The sequence below is a fragment of the Pagrus pagrus genome (genome assembly GCF_965226575.1).
Source record: "Pagrus pagrus genome assembly, chromosome: 4".
Classification (NCBI taxonomy): domain Eukaryota; kingdom Metazoa; phylum Chordata; class Actinopteri; order Spariformes; family Sparidae; genus Pagrus; species Pagrus pagrus.
Genome location: NC_140188.1, coordinates 23,431,960 through 23,448,229, shown reverse-complemented (window position 1 = coordinate 23,448,229; position 16,270 = coordinate 23,431,960). Strand labels below are relative to the sequence as shown.

Sequence of the window (16,270 nt, the reverse complement as noted above, 5' to 3'; positions counted from 1 at the left end):
AGTGTTCCTCCCCCTCCTTTCCCTTTCTCCCTCTGTTTCCAATGTCTTTCTGTTGGCCACATGAGCTCCTCTCACGACGCCTTGATGTGGTGTATAGTGAGTTCCTGGTGAGTGCACTTTGTCCCATCCCATAGTCATTCCTTGCTTGTAATCCCTGAGTCATGGCACAAGACGCCTGCTGCACCACACGCCACTGGCTGTCCGTCTGTGCGTCTGCTTGGCTCGCTTACTGGTTTCTGCCACCACAGGCCTACATTACCAGTCTGACTGTGAACCCGAACTGGCCTGACGCTGCCCCAAAATGGCTCCAACGCCACCCACTCATCTCAAGAGTGTCCTGAGTGCTTTTTAAACTTTTTTTGTCCTCTTGCTCTGTTTCTGTTTTGCAGTTCCATATTTAGGAGCTGTGTTTCCTATAACGAAATGAAAACTGGGCTAGTTTAGAAACGCGCCTGCTTTGAGAATCAGCGAGGCCATGTCGCTCGTTTAGTTCAGCGTGTGTTCCAGATTTTCTTCCCTTGTTTTCTCTTTTGTCTGTGTTCGCTGCACACCACCTGTTTTTGGAGTCAACATGCATCGCATGCTGCTTTTGTAATCAGGTGAACAAATGGGGCACAACCACAGACCTCATGTGTATCAAACCTACAGCATCAGAGTCGTATTGATTCATTGGCCTGCCAAAGCAAAGAATGACAAAGAAGGGGAGCTGGCTCTGCTGTGTAGGTGCAACTCTTTGGCGCTCATGATGAGTTTGGCCTCAGTGACGCAGTCAAATGGGAGGCACATGTGTGTGTTCTGGCAGCCATGGGGGAGGTCGGGTAAGAGGACTTTGTGTAAGTTTTCAGACTGCCTCTGGAGTTTAGCTACATGAGTAAAAGCAGCTGGATTCTTTTGTCTGCCTAGCCTGACCTGCTCAGTATTTATTTTGTACATGCTGAGTTTCCTTTTAATGTCTGCTGTCTACACATCCAGAACATAACCATAACTTAACTTTGTCAATACTCGTTTTCAGGAATGCCATTATGTCGGTGAAACATGACACTTTGATAAAGTTTTTGTTACATAAATGCTCATTAGCTGCCATAAACATGTGTTTATTTTATGCATAGTTAAAACTCATGGTGACAAAGTCTGAGTCACTTGACAGGAATTTTATGAGATATGGTCATTGCTTTCATCATGACCAGTCACACTGTCAAATGAAGCAGCACGATATCCCCTGAAGTCCAGTCATTCTTTGATGGAATGAGTCAGAGCCTGTGTCTGCGTGTGTGCATGTGTGTGTGCGTGTGTGTGTGTGTGTGTGAGAGAGAGAGAGGTGAGCACAAGTTTACACATCTGCAATGATAAGTGCTTGATTTCAAAGTTACTTCCATGTCTTATTGCAAAACACTGACTTGTAACTTTCCAGTTATCAAATCGCGGTTTCCATCTCCTAATCAGCCGAGTCAGCCGAAGCTGAGGTGTTTCACATCGTCATGAAAAATAACACACGTATCTTAAATAAGATAAAACCAGGGAGATGTGGCCAGATGTTTGATGTTCGTTGCTCCCATTAGCCATGGAGCCTACACTGAGCCTAAAATAGAAGGGTAATTCATCATATTGAGCTGAAACCATTTTGCCACTTGGACCACAAGTCATTTTTGGTCACATTAGAGGAAAACAAGAAAGCTGTGAGAAGCACATTAGCGATTGTAAAACAGAGGTGGAATGTGAGGCACGCAACATGAAAACACTGCGGTCTGGGGGGAATTTATTTATCAAGTATCCATCTGTCGCCCATAGCTTGCCTTCAAACAAGCAACAAGCTCTCATATGTGTGTGATGTATAATTAGACCCAGCCACTACAACACTTGCATGCATATGGACTGCGCCGAAGAACGCTCGGGCCGCTAACAATCCCATAGGTGTGTGAACGTGTGGCCGCGCACTGTCCCGCATAATTCACACTTACATCAGGATCCTGGTTGTGGAATGCACCAGTTTGGACTAAAAATGGGTCAGGCACCATGTTTTGTGGAAAAAATGCAACGGGGAGAGTAAACTGTTTGTCAGATATGTCGTGTGTTTGGTTTAACGCCTAAACAGTTCCCCCAGAGCATCCCCTTTCTGTTTACAACACGGATGGAGCCTGGGAGGACAGCTAGCCTGGACACAGCTAGGCTAGCACCACCTGCACTTTCCAGTGCTGTGCTCGCTTGTCACCTCCCTTTTCTCACCGCTATGCCTCGCGGTGATGGATAAAACAAGACAAACCTTTTGGACTAATGGTCCTTTCATTGTAAATATTTAACATATATGGAGGTCAAGGACAGCCTTCAAGTTGTGTGAGATTTGACAGATCTCTGCTGTTCGTGCGGCGCTTTAGCTTCTTCCCAATATTATTTGTGTGCCTTCTCGAAGTTATGGAGAAATAGAGGGTTGCGCAACGGGCTGTTGTGAGAACTACATTGCTGTTGCTCAACCTCCAATACTTGAGCCATACCTAAAAACCAGCACTGTAAAAGATTACAGAACAACAAAGCTTTGCCAGTCAAATGAGCAGCGGCCAAGATCTTTTCTGCCTTGTCTCTGTTCGCCTCGCTCTTCTGGAAAGGAAAGACTTTCCATCGAGCTTTTAGCAAAAGATATGTTTAGCGTCTGTTGGTGATGGCGCGTATCATTTCAAGCTCAGAGGTAATGTCGTATCAAGCGCTGAGACTTTGGCATAAACAGTAGAGTTAATGCACTTTCACATCATAGGCTAATATGATTTCAGAGATGGAGCGAGTGGAAGAAAAAAAGACAGCCAGGCAGCTATGGGGTATTAGTCTCACTTACAGTCTGCTTCAGTAGCCGGTATGTCTGTGGTGGTGATGATCCTGGACAACTCTAGTTTCATGGCCAAAGACAGATGTCAGCAGCAGTGGCCTCGTCCCGTACAGCTGCTTTACACCACCACAGGCTTGTGCTTAAAGAGGGCAGCCAGAAGCCAGTGGTGGAGACCTAAGAATAAAACTAGTGTTTCAGCACAGTTGTCTGTGATAGTGGGATGGTGCTGGTTTGAGCGCTGGATCTCTTTTGGTTAACGCTGCCCTGCGTTGGTGCAGGCTTGGGTCTAGGTCCGGTCTGGCTCCTTCATGTTGGCTTGAGCCAGGCCTACGCATCTATTCCTGGTGCTTGGCATTGAGATGGAAATCTAAACAGCGGAGCGGCTGGCTGAACAAGCAGCCCTCTCAAAACCAGACTGCCACCCCGTCCTCCTCCTCTTGCTCCACTGAAGCCCTCAGCTACCACTTTATCACCCCGTGGCACTGAATGGGCCCCCTTCATGTCGGTCGGGTTTATGACCCTGCGTTCTCAGACCAGGGGTCCAGATACGGATCTCCATCAAAGGCTCTCTCAGATACCACCGTCACCTCTGGTCTGCTGTGGGCAGACTGGTCGGCCTTAAAGAGACGATTATAAGCCTCTTGGCAAGTAGCCAAGACCTCCTCTCTTTTTTCCCCGTGCTGTGTCGTGACCCCACTGATATGTACCTGTATGCATGTTGGGATATTCAGGAAGGGTGTGAGGCCTTAGCGGTGGTTCTGAAAAGTTTGACCCTCACCTGAACTCACAACTCACCTCACTTCCCACAGGAAGTGGCAACCTAGCCACAGGAAATTGACTCTTTTGCAGACTTAAAAAAAGAAAGCCCACCATACATTCAGCTACAGAGGGGCACAGAGAGGAACACATGGATTACCACATGCTTTGACACTGATATAAATAAATGACTTAATGTATTTCACTTTTCCAAAAGCCCAGCCTTGAATAGCCTTTTAGATGACACCCTCATTTATTTTTTTCCACAGCCAACTGTCTTTTCCCTCCACCAACACACCCACTCATTGGATGGGGCAATATAGGGCTATTTATAGCTCGATCACATGATAGAAAGCATATTGTCCCTTATTTGTTGAGTCTGGTTGCCTGCTCTGCTTGTGTCATTGCATCATTCTGTGCGGAGGCAGCAGTCCAGGCTTTATGAATGAACTGAGTCTCCGCCAGAGGCTGGGAGATGGCGCTGATCCCACTGTGATGTCACTCCAGAGACAAGGAGAAGAGAGGGAGCTTTATGAGACCTCCCATTCATTCTTCCGTCTCCCCCTCTCCTCTGTGCCCACCCCCGGTTCTCTTGTGTCCTGTGATGGGCTCATATTACAGGCTGGTGACTCATCCCCACCCCTCACCCACCCGAGATGCTCCCTCGCTATCTTCCCCAGCCCTGCCCTGCCCTGCCCAGCCCTGCCTGTCTCAGCCACCATGGACTTTGGCCCCAGTCGCAAAAATCCCAATTTCACGCCAACGCTCTGGCGCACAGGCGAAGAAGGCTGCTAATTTAGTTTGTGTGTGTGTGTGTATGTGTGTTTTATATGTCTGTCAGTTTATAAGACCCTCCGTCTAAGGTTGGGCTGGGGCTTGGTCACAAGGGCAGGACAGTGAGGGTGCACAGCCCGTCAGTGAGAATCCCTGGGGGGAAATATCGTCGTCACACTCAGCAGCCTGTCCATTACTCATATCATGGCAAGAGGGGAGTGGCTAATCAATACCTTTTTACTGTACATCCAGACTAAACATCAGTCTCACTTCATCAGTGATTCTTAGAATAGATTGCCTACTTGTTCCTTCTACATCATTACAAGAAATTTGGTTTCCTTTCATGCTTTTCAGCCCAGACGCTCTTTTTAGTCCGAGCCTTGTTAGTGAAATGCGAATGCCATAATGTTGCCTGTGATTTACACCCACTCCGACATTTCGCGAGCTAAGTGGCTGGGACTCATTTTGCGGACAGACCCACACCGTCTAATGTGGAAAGTGATGACTTGTGGATGCTCCAACTCTCAGTACATACTGACCGTTCTGTATCTAATGGGACTCGCAGGCATTGAAATCCTATCAGGACTTCATCATTTACTAGAGATCGTCTAGATCCGAGCGCGCCCCTCTCGCTAATGGATGCACGCTGTACATTAGCTCTGCCGCAGATAACTTTCGTATGGATCATTCACCGTGCAGACTGCTCTATTACCGCTTCACTTTCAGGGCTTTTGTTTGCCTTTTAGTGGCGCTTTGTCTCCTGCTTCACTTTTTAAGATTTCAGTTCGCCAAAAATGCCACAAAGCCATGCACATGAGTACTGTATAAGAAAAACTGTTGTCGTGCTTGGAATTGCTGCGCGACAATCAACAGGAATCCCACTTCAGACTAATTTGAGACGGACGAAACAATCCATTCAAAATAAAAACAAAAGAAATCACACAAATTGCAGTGCACATTTTAATTTGCTCTGTAATCATGGCACACATATTTCTGTCTTTGGAGTGGCTAATGGTAGTTCTCATGCACGATGGTGTGTTGAGTGTCTTTGATGGAGGATTTAGTGCTTAAGTGGGTTCAAGTCTTCGTGGGCAAATACAGGCTGGGGCTGGGTTGATAAAAGCGATGGAGAGGGAGGGGCGTAAACGGTTCGAAAGTGCAGACAAACTCCACTCAATCCAGTTTAAATAAACTGCCTCATTTCGCCCCTTGCCTTCACATCAAAGCGCAGACTGTCTGAGCCCCGGTCCCATCTCAGTTTGCAGCCGCTTGCAACATGTACGTTTTTTTGCACTAGCAACTCTGCTTAAAAGAAAAATGAGCTCAGTGGAGGCCCACACAAGCATGCCGTCAGGGTTAGCTTGTACACAAAGGCAGCTCGCTCAGGTCTTATTTTCAGCGTGAAACTGCACAGTTTATTTTGATGTGTGAAACTGTGTCAGACAATAGTTTAACTGAGGTCTAAGGTGAGATTGTAAAAACGGTGTTTATTCTCAGCTCATCTACCTTGTGCTGACTTCTGACTCAGATGAATAACTTTCTGTTTGTTCACCAGTGTAACAGAGAGCAATATATTATTACAGGCCTAATTGAATCACATGAAGAAGCAAAGAGCTCTTGTCTGTCCTCTGTCTTGGGCCTGTTGCGAGGAGAAAACGGAGGGAAAAAAAGGAGCCAAAGACAGAAAAAAGAAACTGGGAGACCTAATTTTACAAACAGCCAGACAGACATTGGTTACATGGGCGAAGGAGGGACAGCTGCTGTGCATTCCAGACGAGGTCGAGACGTCAGCGAGTGGTGAAAACAAGCGTGAACTGTATGTTGCCCCAGTGTAGTGCAGGCAGATGAAACCACCAGCCGGAGGAGATGCCAGAACATCTGGGTTCGACGAATGGTGGTGCTGTGAGAGGAGTGACACAACTTTTCCTCATCATCGGGCCTTTGGTGATCTGGTTTGTAACAATTTTAACTGGTGTGCAACACGGATGACTACAGAGAGGGACGTGGAGGTGAAAATGAGTGCACCCTAACTTGCTGAAGCCCAAAAATGCCCTGTTGTGGTCTGTTGAAGTCCCCCCACACCGCAGGTTGATTAGAAGAGACGTGCTATTATGTCATACTGCAGTCTCAAACAGATCATGATATATGTCTATCTTTGATGTGTAAATGAGTGTGGGTGCTTTGCAGATTAAATGATAAAGGCATGCCAGTTAATCGGAACTCCATCAGGCCTTTTTGTGTCTATTTACAAGTCATTTGTTGAGTCTTGGCCGGATTAGTCTTCAGCCGTCTATTCTAGTATTAGTGGCCCGGGGGTCTTTCCCCTTCTCCCCTTGTCATCGCCCTTGCTTTCCCCCCCTTTATCCCAAACTTCTGCAGCCTGGTCAATCTAATTAGATGAGTGCGAGTCATCAGGCACTGTTTAAAGCCATCAAAGGGAGCTCTGTTCCTCGCTGGGTGCCCACTGGCTGTGAGCGGAGAACAGTAACCCCAGTGTGTGACTGAGACCCTCGAGACAGCCCACCCCCGACTCTCCTAGCCACCCGCCAGTAGCCGCGGTGACATCATCACCTCATCCCTCGACCCCCTGACCTCTCAGAATGTTTGACCCTATGCTCGGCCCGGCGACAGTAGGCCCACTGTGTGGGAGCTACATGGTAGGAGGGCTAGCAGGGGTCATGGTGTCACTGATGGGCACCAGGCGCTGCTCTCCCACCCAGAATGTGCAGGAGAGAGGTTAGTGTTTGGAGTATTTGCAAACAGACTTGTGTGTTTATTTTAATGCAGAGCGCCAGATGACTTGGATTTGCCTTAAGACCCCGCATGAAATACCAGAAAACTGTAGGCAAAAAGTCGCTGGATGACATTTTCTGAACTCGGCATGCGATAAACTCTGCTTTTAAACTGCCAAAAATTCCAATATCTGCTACACAGCCGACTGAAACGCGTGTGTGTCCACATGCAGTGTTCCCTCAGTTGTGATCGGACTGTGTGACAGCTCTTGTTTAAATAGATTGGCTCTGATACGGAGACAGTGTCTGTCTAGACGGGATGTAATTGCCGAGCCATGTTGTTGATCACGGTCAGATACAAGTGTGTTGATTCTGTTTTTGTGTGTGTGGATATCTGACTGAGCCACATTCACAAGTCTCTCTTTCCCGCCCTCTCTCCGTCTCAATTCAATTTTCCATTCAGCGAGCTTTATTGGCATGAAATACAATACAGGATGCCTTGTCGTAGCGTGGGTTGTCAATAATAATTATGGTGGTATATAATATTAGCATCTTAATTAATGTTCTTTTGGGATTTGTGATTGGCAGATCCGGAGTGTGGAGATGTCCCCCTGCTAACTCCAGGAAGTAAAGAGATGATGTCGCAGGCTCTGAAGGCCACCTTCAGCGGCTTCACAAAGGAACAGCAGCGGCTGGGTATTCCCAAAGGTAACACTGCTTGTACTCTCATTAGTTAACATTTCCATCGGGGGGAAAGGAAATCTTATAAGCAGCGCACGAGCCCTCAAAACCGACCCCGACATGTCACATGTCAGGCCTGCGCATTCATTAGAGCACTTCACATAGTAGCCTGCTTCAGATCATCCAGTGAAGGCACTCTCTTTGAAGGTTCCGCTGAAAACCAGGAGACACCCAGTTATCCCAGCAGTGGCCTTACATTACATACATTTCACTCCAGGCAGACTGACTGACTGCAGCATCCAGAGAATGTAGACACAGAGACAGACGGTGAAAATAACGAGTTAGCTGCCTAAATGGAGGCTGACCACAGAGCCTGCTCATGATGGTTGGAAGCAGCAGGACTTTTCTGTATGTGTCTATGTAATCATACTATATCTGCAAACTAGCTTGTCATTACTGCTGCTGTTACACCCCCCACCGCCACGCTGTTTGTTGTTCATTGACTTGTTATGGGTAGACGGTGTATATTTTCCACGGAGGCGGTGTGATAGTTGGCGGCGTAATGAAGGATCCTCTCACAGTGACAACGATGCATACTACAGAATGTGGTTGCAGTTCATAGTGTGATAATTAGAGTCTTTATTGTCATCGTCAATCATAAAGGTCGACGTGAGTGTTTGAATGAGTGTGTGGTATGCGAGCGAAATACTGCATGTGAGCTGTGACTATAACAAGCCTGATCCTCTTCAGATCCCAGACAGTGGACAGAAAACCACGTGGCTGCGTGGCTAACGTGGACAGTGAACGAGTTCAGCCTGAAGAACGTGGACTTTGACAAATTCTGCATGAACGGAGCCACCCTGTGCGCGATGGGGAAGGATCGCTTCCTGGACTTAGCACCTGACTTTGTGGGCGACATCCTTTGGGAACATTTAGAGATGCTTCAGAAAGGTGAGTCTGAAGACATGTTTATAAACTGATTTCATAATTTCTGTGTATTATAAGATGGTTTTAAGGCAAAGACACTTTCTTATCTCACATACAGTATGTGATATCACTTCTTGCACCAATTCAGGTGCCATTGTTCGCATTTGCTTTAGTAACAGGAGACTAACAGGAAGACACAATTTAGCCCGGGTCATTAATTTTTGATAATGCTGGATGCAGTTACACGATACATGAAATCAATGACGAGGTCACTGACGCTCGTTCTCTATCTATTTTTCATGAAGAGGATACAAAGCATTACCCCATCAATGGACTGACCTCCAACTTCCAGGAATCACGTTATACCTCAGACTACTTTGTCAGTAAGTACTCGTCACACTCAATCACTGTGTGTAACACGGGGCTTTAAGTTCTCAGGCAGCATGCCAGTTTTAAATTCATAAAATATTTAATTCAGTACATTGTACACATTTCTTCCTGGACAGCCTCTCAGGCACACAAACTGCGCTTTCTTTAATCCTTGGTAATGGGTCTAAGTGTGAGTAAAATATGAATGGGAAGATAAAGGAGGAGTGGTTTAGTGTTGTGAATAAAAGTAAAAAAAAAAACAAAACAAAGATCTATTCCAATTTTTCAACATTAATAAAACATGTTTGGATATAACCTGTAGCTATGCTTGCGTGATTACAGAAGCTCGGAACAGCCATACTGTCTTGCAATGCAATGAATTTTTGAAATGCCCATATCTCATGATCACAAATGAAATAGAATTTCTATTTTTTTGTAATCTTCAGAAAAGTGTATTGGAAAAAAAACATTGCATTAAATATGTATGGCTGTTCTGAGCTTCAGTAACTATGCACCTAGAGCTAAAGCTTATACTCGAATACATTTCACTGATCTTGTACGATGGGAAAAGATCATTTTTAGTGAACAACTAAGCTTGTTTTCACGTGATAACGTGTTGATTTATCTCTTTATCTAGAGAAACCAAAGACTGATTAACTGCGTCTTTGGCCGTTCTCGGCTTCCGCCCATGTTAGGAAATCATATGGCTTCAGTGTTGGTTTTGCTGAAGCGAGGCACACATCTAATCGATATTCCTGCCTCAAATCTACAAGATTCATCTCTTGCATTCATAGCCGTTTTTTGTTATGTTCTATTCGAGCATTTGGGCAGCAGCTCAGCACAACACAGATAATGACTTTCCTCTCCTCTGATTGATCTTCCTCTACTGTTTTTTTTTTTTTTGTTTTTGTTTGCTCCTTTCTTTCCTCCCCTGCCGTCTATCTACACTCGTTTCCATTTTGTGTCTCCAGGCTACGGTGTTGAGCATGCTCAGTGTGTCCCTCCTTCTGAATACTCAGAGCCCGGCTTCATCACAGAGTCCTACCAGACGCTTCATCCCATCAGCTCGGAGGAACTGCTGACGCTCAAGTATGAGAGTGACTACCCCGCTGTCATCCTCCGGGACACGCCCCTCAACCCGCTGCAGGGAGACTACTTCTCTGTCAAGCAGGAGGTCGTATCCCCCGACAACATGTGTGTGGGACGTCTCAGCAGAGGTGAGGGGTCGCGCAACGGATACGAGAAATAGAGTCGAGATTCAAGCACAGCGTAGGATTGGTTTGGAGAAACACAAAAATATGCAGCGTTTCTGTTGCAATCAAAAGTTTGTTTGCATCACTTGATAAATGTGTCCACATGTCCATGCATGTGTGAGTGCACGCGAGTGTTTGCGTGGGTGTCGGCTGTGTGCGTGTGATTTCGCTGAAGCTACCAGAATCTTGTCATGCCACATCAGTGTGCACGTATTAGAAGAGAAGAAAAGCAGGCCCTCAGGTTGGTTTGCGGTTCTAGCAAACCCGTCTCATACACTCTAGACTGGGTTGGGAAAAAAAAAAAAAAAAAAGAAAACTGTGTTGTTTTTGTCAGAGTGTTACACGAACCAAAGCCACAACATGTTCTCTTGCCGCCTGTCCTTTATGTAAAACAGCTCAAGTGGTGTAACCTTCAAGAATTTTTTTTTTTCCTCGACTCAACTTTCTGGGTAAGGAGATAGAGGTGTCATCCTCAGCTAGCGAGCGTGGGGGTTTTCTCATGAAGCTGTTTGCTTTTCTGAATGCACAGGCTTGTTTTCTCTCCCAGTGATAGTTTACAGAGGAATTAGCAGCATGGTTTACATTTATAGCCATAAAAGCCTGGCTTTTCTTCTCACAAATCCCCAGCTGTATAAATGAATAGCATGTGCCATGTACACTATACAAGCCTCCCTCCCAGTGCTTTAAGCATTTGCCTGTAGGGTATGAGGTCCAATCCCCACGCATGACACATAGTGAGCTTTTTCGAGCGCTTGTGCTCTCCCAACGTGGGAAAGTATTTTGTAGCACGGCTGATATCCACATGTGGCTTCAATTTAAGCAGTTGAAGATCTCGGCATCAATGGAGGCGCTGCATTATCTGTCAGTTGATAATGACTCGCTATTGAAAGACTCCTCTTATCTTTGTCAAGGTCAAAAATAGCAAGGCAATTTGTCTTCCATTTGAGCTCAAATCCAAATGGTGGTTGTAAAAGGGAAATGAGGTGTGAAATGGACAGAGATGTGGCACCGTATACAGAACAATGTAGTGTAGTAAGAAGGAGAATCATTTACTTACATAAATAACATTTAACCTTTTGCAGGCATTGAAGTACCACAGTGATAAATTGCTCAACATCCATTCTTTTTTAATAGGAACATATGAGTAAGAGAGTACACTTAATAAAAATCCAGGCCTTCTTCATAAGTATTAAAGTGTGATATACAATGCAAATGTACAGTTTGCTTTTTTTGTCACAACTTCGTCTCTCTCCTCTCTTGACATTCCCTTCATCCTCTCCCCGCAGGTAAGCTCGGCGGCCAGGACTCCTTCGAGAGCATCGAGAGCTTTGAGAGCTGCGACCGACTGACCCAGTCGTGGAGCAGCCAGTCCTCATTCAGCAGCCTGCAGCGGGTACCCTCGTACGACAGCTTCGACTCAGAAGACTACCCCGCCGCCTTGCACGGCCACAAGCCCAAGGGCACTTTCAAAGACTATGTGAGGGAGCGCTCGGACCTCAGCAAGGATAAACCCGTCATCCCAGCGGCGGCGCTGGCAGGATACACAGGTGAGATGTGTAGAGGTCATATTCTTACACACTGTGTTTGTTTTCGGGGAGTCCAACCTCGAAAAGTGCTGCAGCGTTTTAGAGACCTTTTTCGCACCAGACATTTTTAAAATGTCATAGCAGGGAAAGCATCAATCATAGCTCGGTTCCATTTAGGTGCACCGGTGAGCTAGGCAGCACGCACAGCGCGAGGACCGTGATAGTGGTACACCTAAAAGGAAATTCAGTCATTATTGGTTTTAGATTTAAGATCCTGTGGCACAAAATGTGTTTCAATTAACGCAAAGCTAAAGAAAAGCTTCGTTAAAAGGTTAAGTAGTATTTTTCTCACAGATTGCATGCAAATAAAACCTGCTCTGTGGGGAATGAAATTCAGTGCAGCTGTAACACTCATTGATGCTCTGCAAAAAAAAAAAGCCCCAGATGTGGCAGTGCCTAAATGCACAGCTTTTATACTAAAAAGGAAAAAAAACACACAACAACACCTTTTTAGCCTGGCAGCCCGAGTCATGCACTTTACAGGAAACAATAGATCTCTCTCTCGTACCTTCTTCTCCCTCTCTCTCTCTCTTTTTCGCTCTCACTCTTTTGCTCTGTCTTCACTTCTCATCTACCTCCTTGTTATCTGCTGCCCGCATCTCAACCTATTTTTTCCAGGTCGTCCTAGCAACGCTGCTGAAATATAGAAATTATGCCTGCCTGTGCGTAGAGCGCGAGAGTAGAATTATCTCTTCATCACATACTTGTACATGCTCAAAGAGCCGGTTTACGCATGTTCTCCAGGTTCAGTAAGATGTAGAGATATGATCCAAGTCTTATAAAGCAAGTGCACTATTTTAGCATCTGTCATGGTTTTTGGTTCCAAAAAAGGCGCATGCAAAAAACTACCACTGTTACTACTTTTAACATTTAACAGGTTAGAGCCAGAAAGTCTGCTTCTGTACTTGAGCATCGAACATGAACCTTGGAAGACTGGAAACGGAAACTTTTCTTGCATTGTGGGTTGTGCCTCTTCATGTTAAATATTGTATTAACACGTGAACATGAAACTTTCCAAATCATGCGCTCCTTAAGAAAATGCATATCAAACCTTTGCAGGCGTGAGTAGGGCTGCAAGAAACATTTATTTTCAGTATTGATTATTTATACAATTGAGCATTTTTCACAATTTCTTTGACATTTTATATGTTTAAAATGATTAATTGATTATCACGATTTCCATTTTTAAATAAATCTACAAATTGACTCTTTTACTTTCATAAAAGGCAACACTGAAGAAGTGTGAACCAGCAAACGTTTGACATGTTCACTTAAAGAAAGACTGAAATGATTAATCGATTATCAAAATAGTTGGCAAATACTTTCTTTCAATCGACTGCTCGATTACCCCTCGCAGCTCTCGTCATGAGTATAGGGTTTAGTTCGAGTTGCGTGCTCATGACACAAATTTCTGTTTTGAAATGTGGATTTTAAGAAGCGTTGAACAGCTCCAGTGGAGACACTGAATCGCCTCAACGCCAAAGCGCTTGGGACTTTTTCAGCCGCGTTTAAATTATAGTCACACGACAGCGATATGGCCAGTGTTGGAAAAGGGGGAAACCCGAGCAGATTTCTCAGCATTGTTAACAATGCATAGATCAGATACCAACAGACTGCCCCAAAGTTGGTATGCACGACCTAATTGGTCATCTGTATGGTTCTTAGTTGAAAAGCCGCTTATAGAACAACGAGTCATTCATTTGTAATGATGTTGGAAAGACGTCGTAATGCATGTGTAATCAAATAAAGACGAGTAAGATGGTCTGAAAGCCCCTCTAGTAACCATTAGACGCTGCTCCCCTGCACCCTATTTGAAAAACATGGACTAAACCAAGAAACTAAAGATGAATGTAAAGCTAAAAATAAATTAGATAGATTTCATTTTGACGCATCCACCTTCTAGAAACTTGCTTTGACAAAACTCTGTATCCTATCAAAGTGTTAACCTCAGCATGTGGAAATGTCTTTTATGACATTCTGACCCAATTCACTGCTTCAATCCTGACGTCTGACATGTATCAGTTATTACGGCATGACAGATGACTCTGAAGAGCTCATGTGTGAAAGCCTGGCGAGTGGTTGCCGCCTAATGCATAGTAATGTAGTCCCACTGAGGAGAATATACTTCCACTCGGCTTTTACACAATGGGAAAAGGGCACTGCGGGGGGAAAAATGTGCGAGAATACCCCCAATTTTCCTGGAAGGGAAAAATGTCAAGCAGCCTTCCTCTGGTCCCAGCTATTATTAGGAGCGGCGTTAAGGAGAGTGTAGTCCTTCAGAGATGGAAGCCTTTCGTCGAGCGTTCGTGTGTATGTGTGTGCCCATGTGCATATGTGTGTGGGTGGACGAAGAAGTACAGGAAGAAAGGGAGAGCGAGAGAGAGAGAAACCTCAACCAAAGAAGAAAAAAAATCTAACCTCAAAATAAAGAGACCGACTCTTACAAAATTCCAAATCGATGTTTATGACAGCTTGCTCTGCTCGGCTTCCTGTCCCAGTCACGGGGTGACAGGTGACACTTGAAGCGAGGACAGGGAGCCTGATGATAAGGCTGCAGAGAGATAAGTGAAGCTCCAGTTGTCATCTCGGTGGTTTCCTGTGACAATTTGCCATTTACACCTTTGTCTACATTAACATCAGGCAGCCTGAAAACATGATGATCGCAATACTCTGCTTACTCTCTAAGAGCACAAACACACACACACACACATAGGTGCATTATTTGCATTTGCGTCACCGCATTTACAAAAGTGGGGTGACGTGTTCATCTTGATAATACGTTGTTTGAGTCAAGTTGAAGGCACAGCTCACAGAGTTACAGAGTTATGGAGATGTGCGCTGTAGAGATGTCTGCCTTCTCTCAAAGTTAATGGAAGGAGATGGCACTCAGCTCGTGGTGACAAATAAATACGTTTTTAAAGCTCAACAGTAATGTCTCTTTCCAGAAATCACGACCTGGTTTCTTAAGATAACCCGTGGATATTGTTTTAAACAGTTTCACGCAGGAACTCATTTTCTTTCCACCACACTACACCCCTCTTCGGCTGAGGTGTGACGGTAGCTTAGTTAGCAAGCCTCTCATCCATAGTGATGCACATGCACATGTGAATAGCTCTACAGGTAGGGACGGGAAATGTGTATTTTTATTTTTGGGGTGAACATTTTAGCTGGTTCTGCCTTTTTTCAAATATGGGAATCTTGATGTCAAATACCTTTTTGAGTTTTCAGGTTGTACCTTCTGTTATTATTCTGAATCCATGGCTGCAGCCACAGCCTCCACCCAGCATTCTTGCAGTAGCTGCATATGCTCATTTAGTGTGCCGTGGGTCAGATACTTAACGCTGCTGTGAATGCGAGCGCCCACCCCACCCACCCTTTTGCCACACTCTATGCTTTTTCAATGAGGCCCATTGTGCGTGGAGGCTTGTAACATATTTTTGGAAACTTTTTTTTTTTTTTTTGTCAAAGGGTCGCCTACATTCTGGCGTGAGAGCACAGGGGGCTGGTAAACGGGCACTGTATCTCCCTTATGTGGGCTCGCTGTTACAGTAGCAGACTTTTGGAATGTGAGTCAAAGCTTTCTGTCTGAAAGAGCCCCAGTGTTGCGCCGCCGCTCGTTTTCTCCAAAAAAGCCGGGGCGGCTGTTGTCATGCACCTTTCACCGATCCTAACAGGAGCAAAGAGGGCTCGCGAGCGCCATTTCAAGTGCTCAGCCCACGCGTCTGTTTCCCTGAAAGCTTTTGTTTGTGTTGTATAAGGGTACATTTGGTTTTCTGAGGCACTCGAGAGAGGTGACTTTTGCTTAGCTTCAGTTTTTGCTGAGGCGGTGCGCTGCATAGGCAGGTGTGATTTCTACATGCGAGCCTCAAAAGTGGGTGGGTTAGTGTATGTGCCGAAAAAACCACAAGATCAAAGTATACTGCAGTGAATCTAGTTCAGAGACAAGCCCAGCCTTTTTTTGGTCGTCTTTGTTCTGCTTTCCCTCCCTTTTTTTTCTCCGCGAGGTGTAAGAACCTCTTGTAATAGCGTTGGAGTTCACTTTAAACAGGTTATTATATCACCCTTTATCTGTGAAAAACTGGAATCCATTATAAAATTACAGATGACTTAGCAACCACTCTCTTTCTCGCACACACACACACACACACACACACACACACACACACACACACTCACACACACAGAGAGAGAGTCTGTATTCAAGTCCCTAAGATGTGCTGCTGAAGCCTGAAGGCAGCCCCTCTTATTTTAAACTAGTGATTTCATCAGTGTGGAACTCATAGAGACACAGACTCTAGATTCACATACTGCACAGGGCAACTGGCAGACAAGGGAATACATGATGAATGGGACTGTTGTATTTAGGAGGACATTTGG

At 45.2% G+C, this 16,270-nt stretch overlaps 1 protein-coding gene across 3 annotated transcripts in view; it reads left to right on the top strand.

Moving 5' to 3' along the window:
• ets1 (v-ets avian erythroblastosis virus E26 oncogene homolog 1) overlaps window positions 1-16,270 on the top strand; it is a 38,288-nt gene that overhangs the window by 17,907 nt on the left and 4,111 nt on the right. For 2 of the 3 annotated variants that reach the window (XM_084350300.1, XM_084350302.1), the window contains 5 exons: window positions 7,666-7,785; window positions 8,509-8,709; window positions 8,991-9,068; window positions 10,026-10,271; window positions 11,594-11,854. In XM_084350300.1, the coding sequence (XP_084206426.1) occupies window positions 7,666-7,785; window positions 8,509-8,709; window positions 8,991-9,068; window positions 10,026-10,271; window positions 11,594-11,854 (906 nt within the window). The remainder of the gene's footprint in view (window positions 1-7,665; window positions 7,786-8,508; window positions 8,710-8,990; window positions 9,069-10,025; window positions 10,272-11,593; window positions 11,855-16,270) is intronic. The other variant, XM_084350301.1, reaches the window with a different exon arrangement.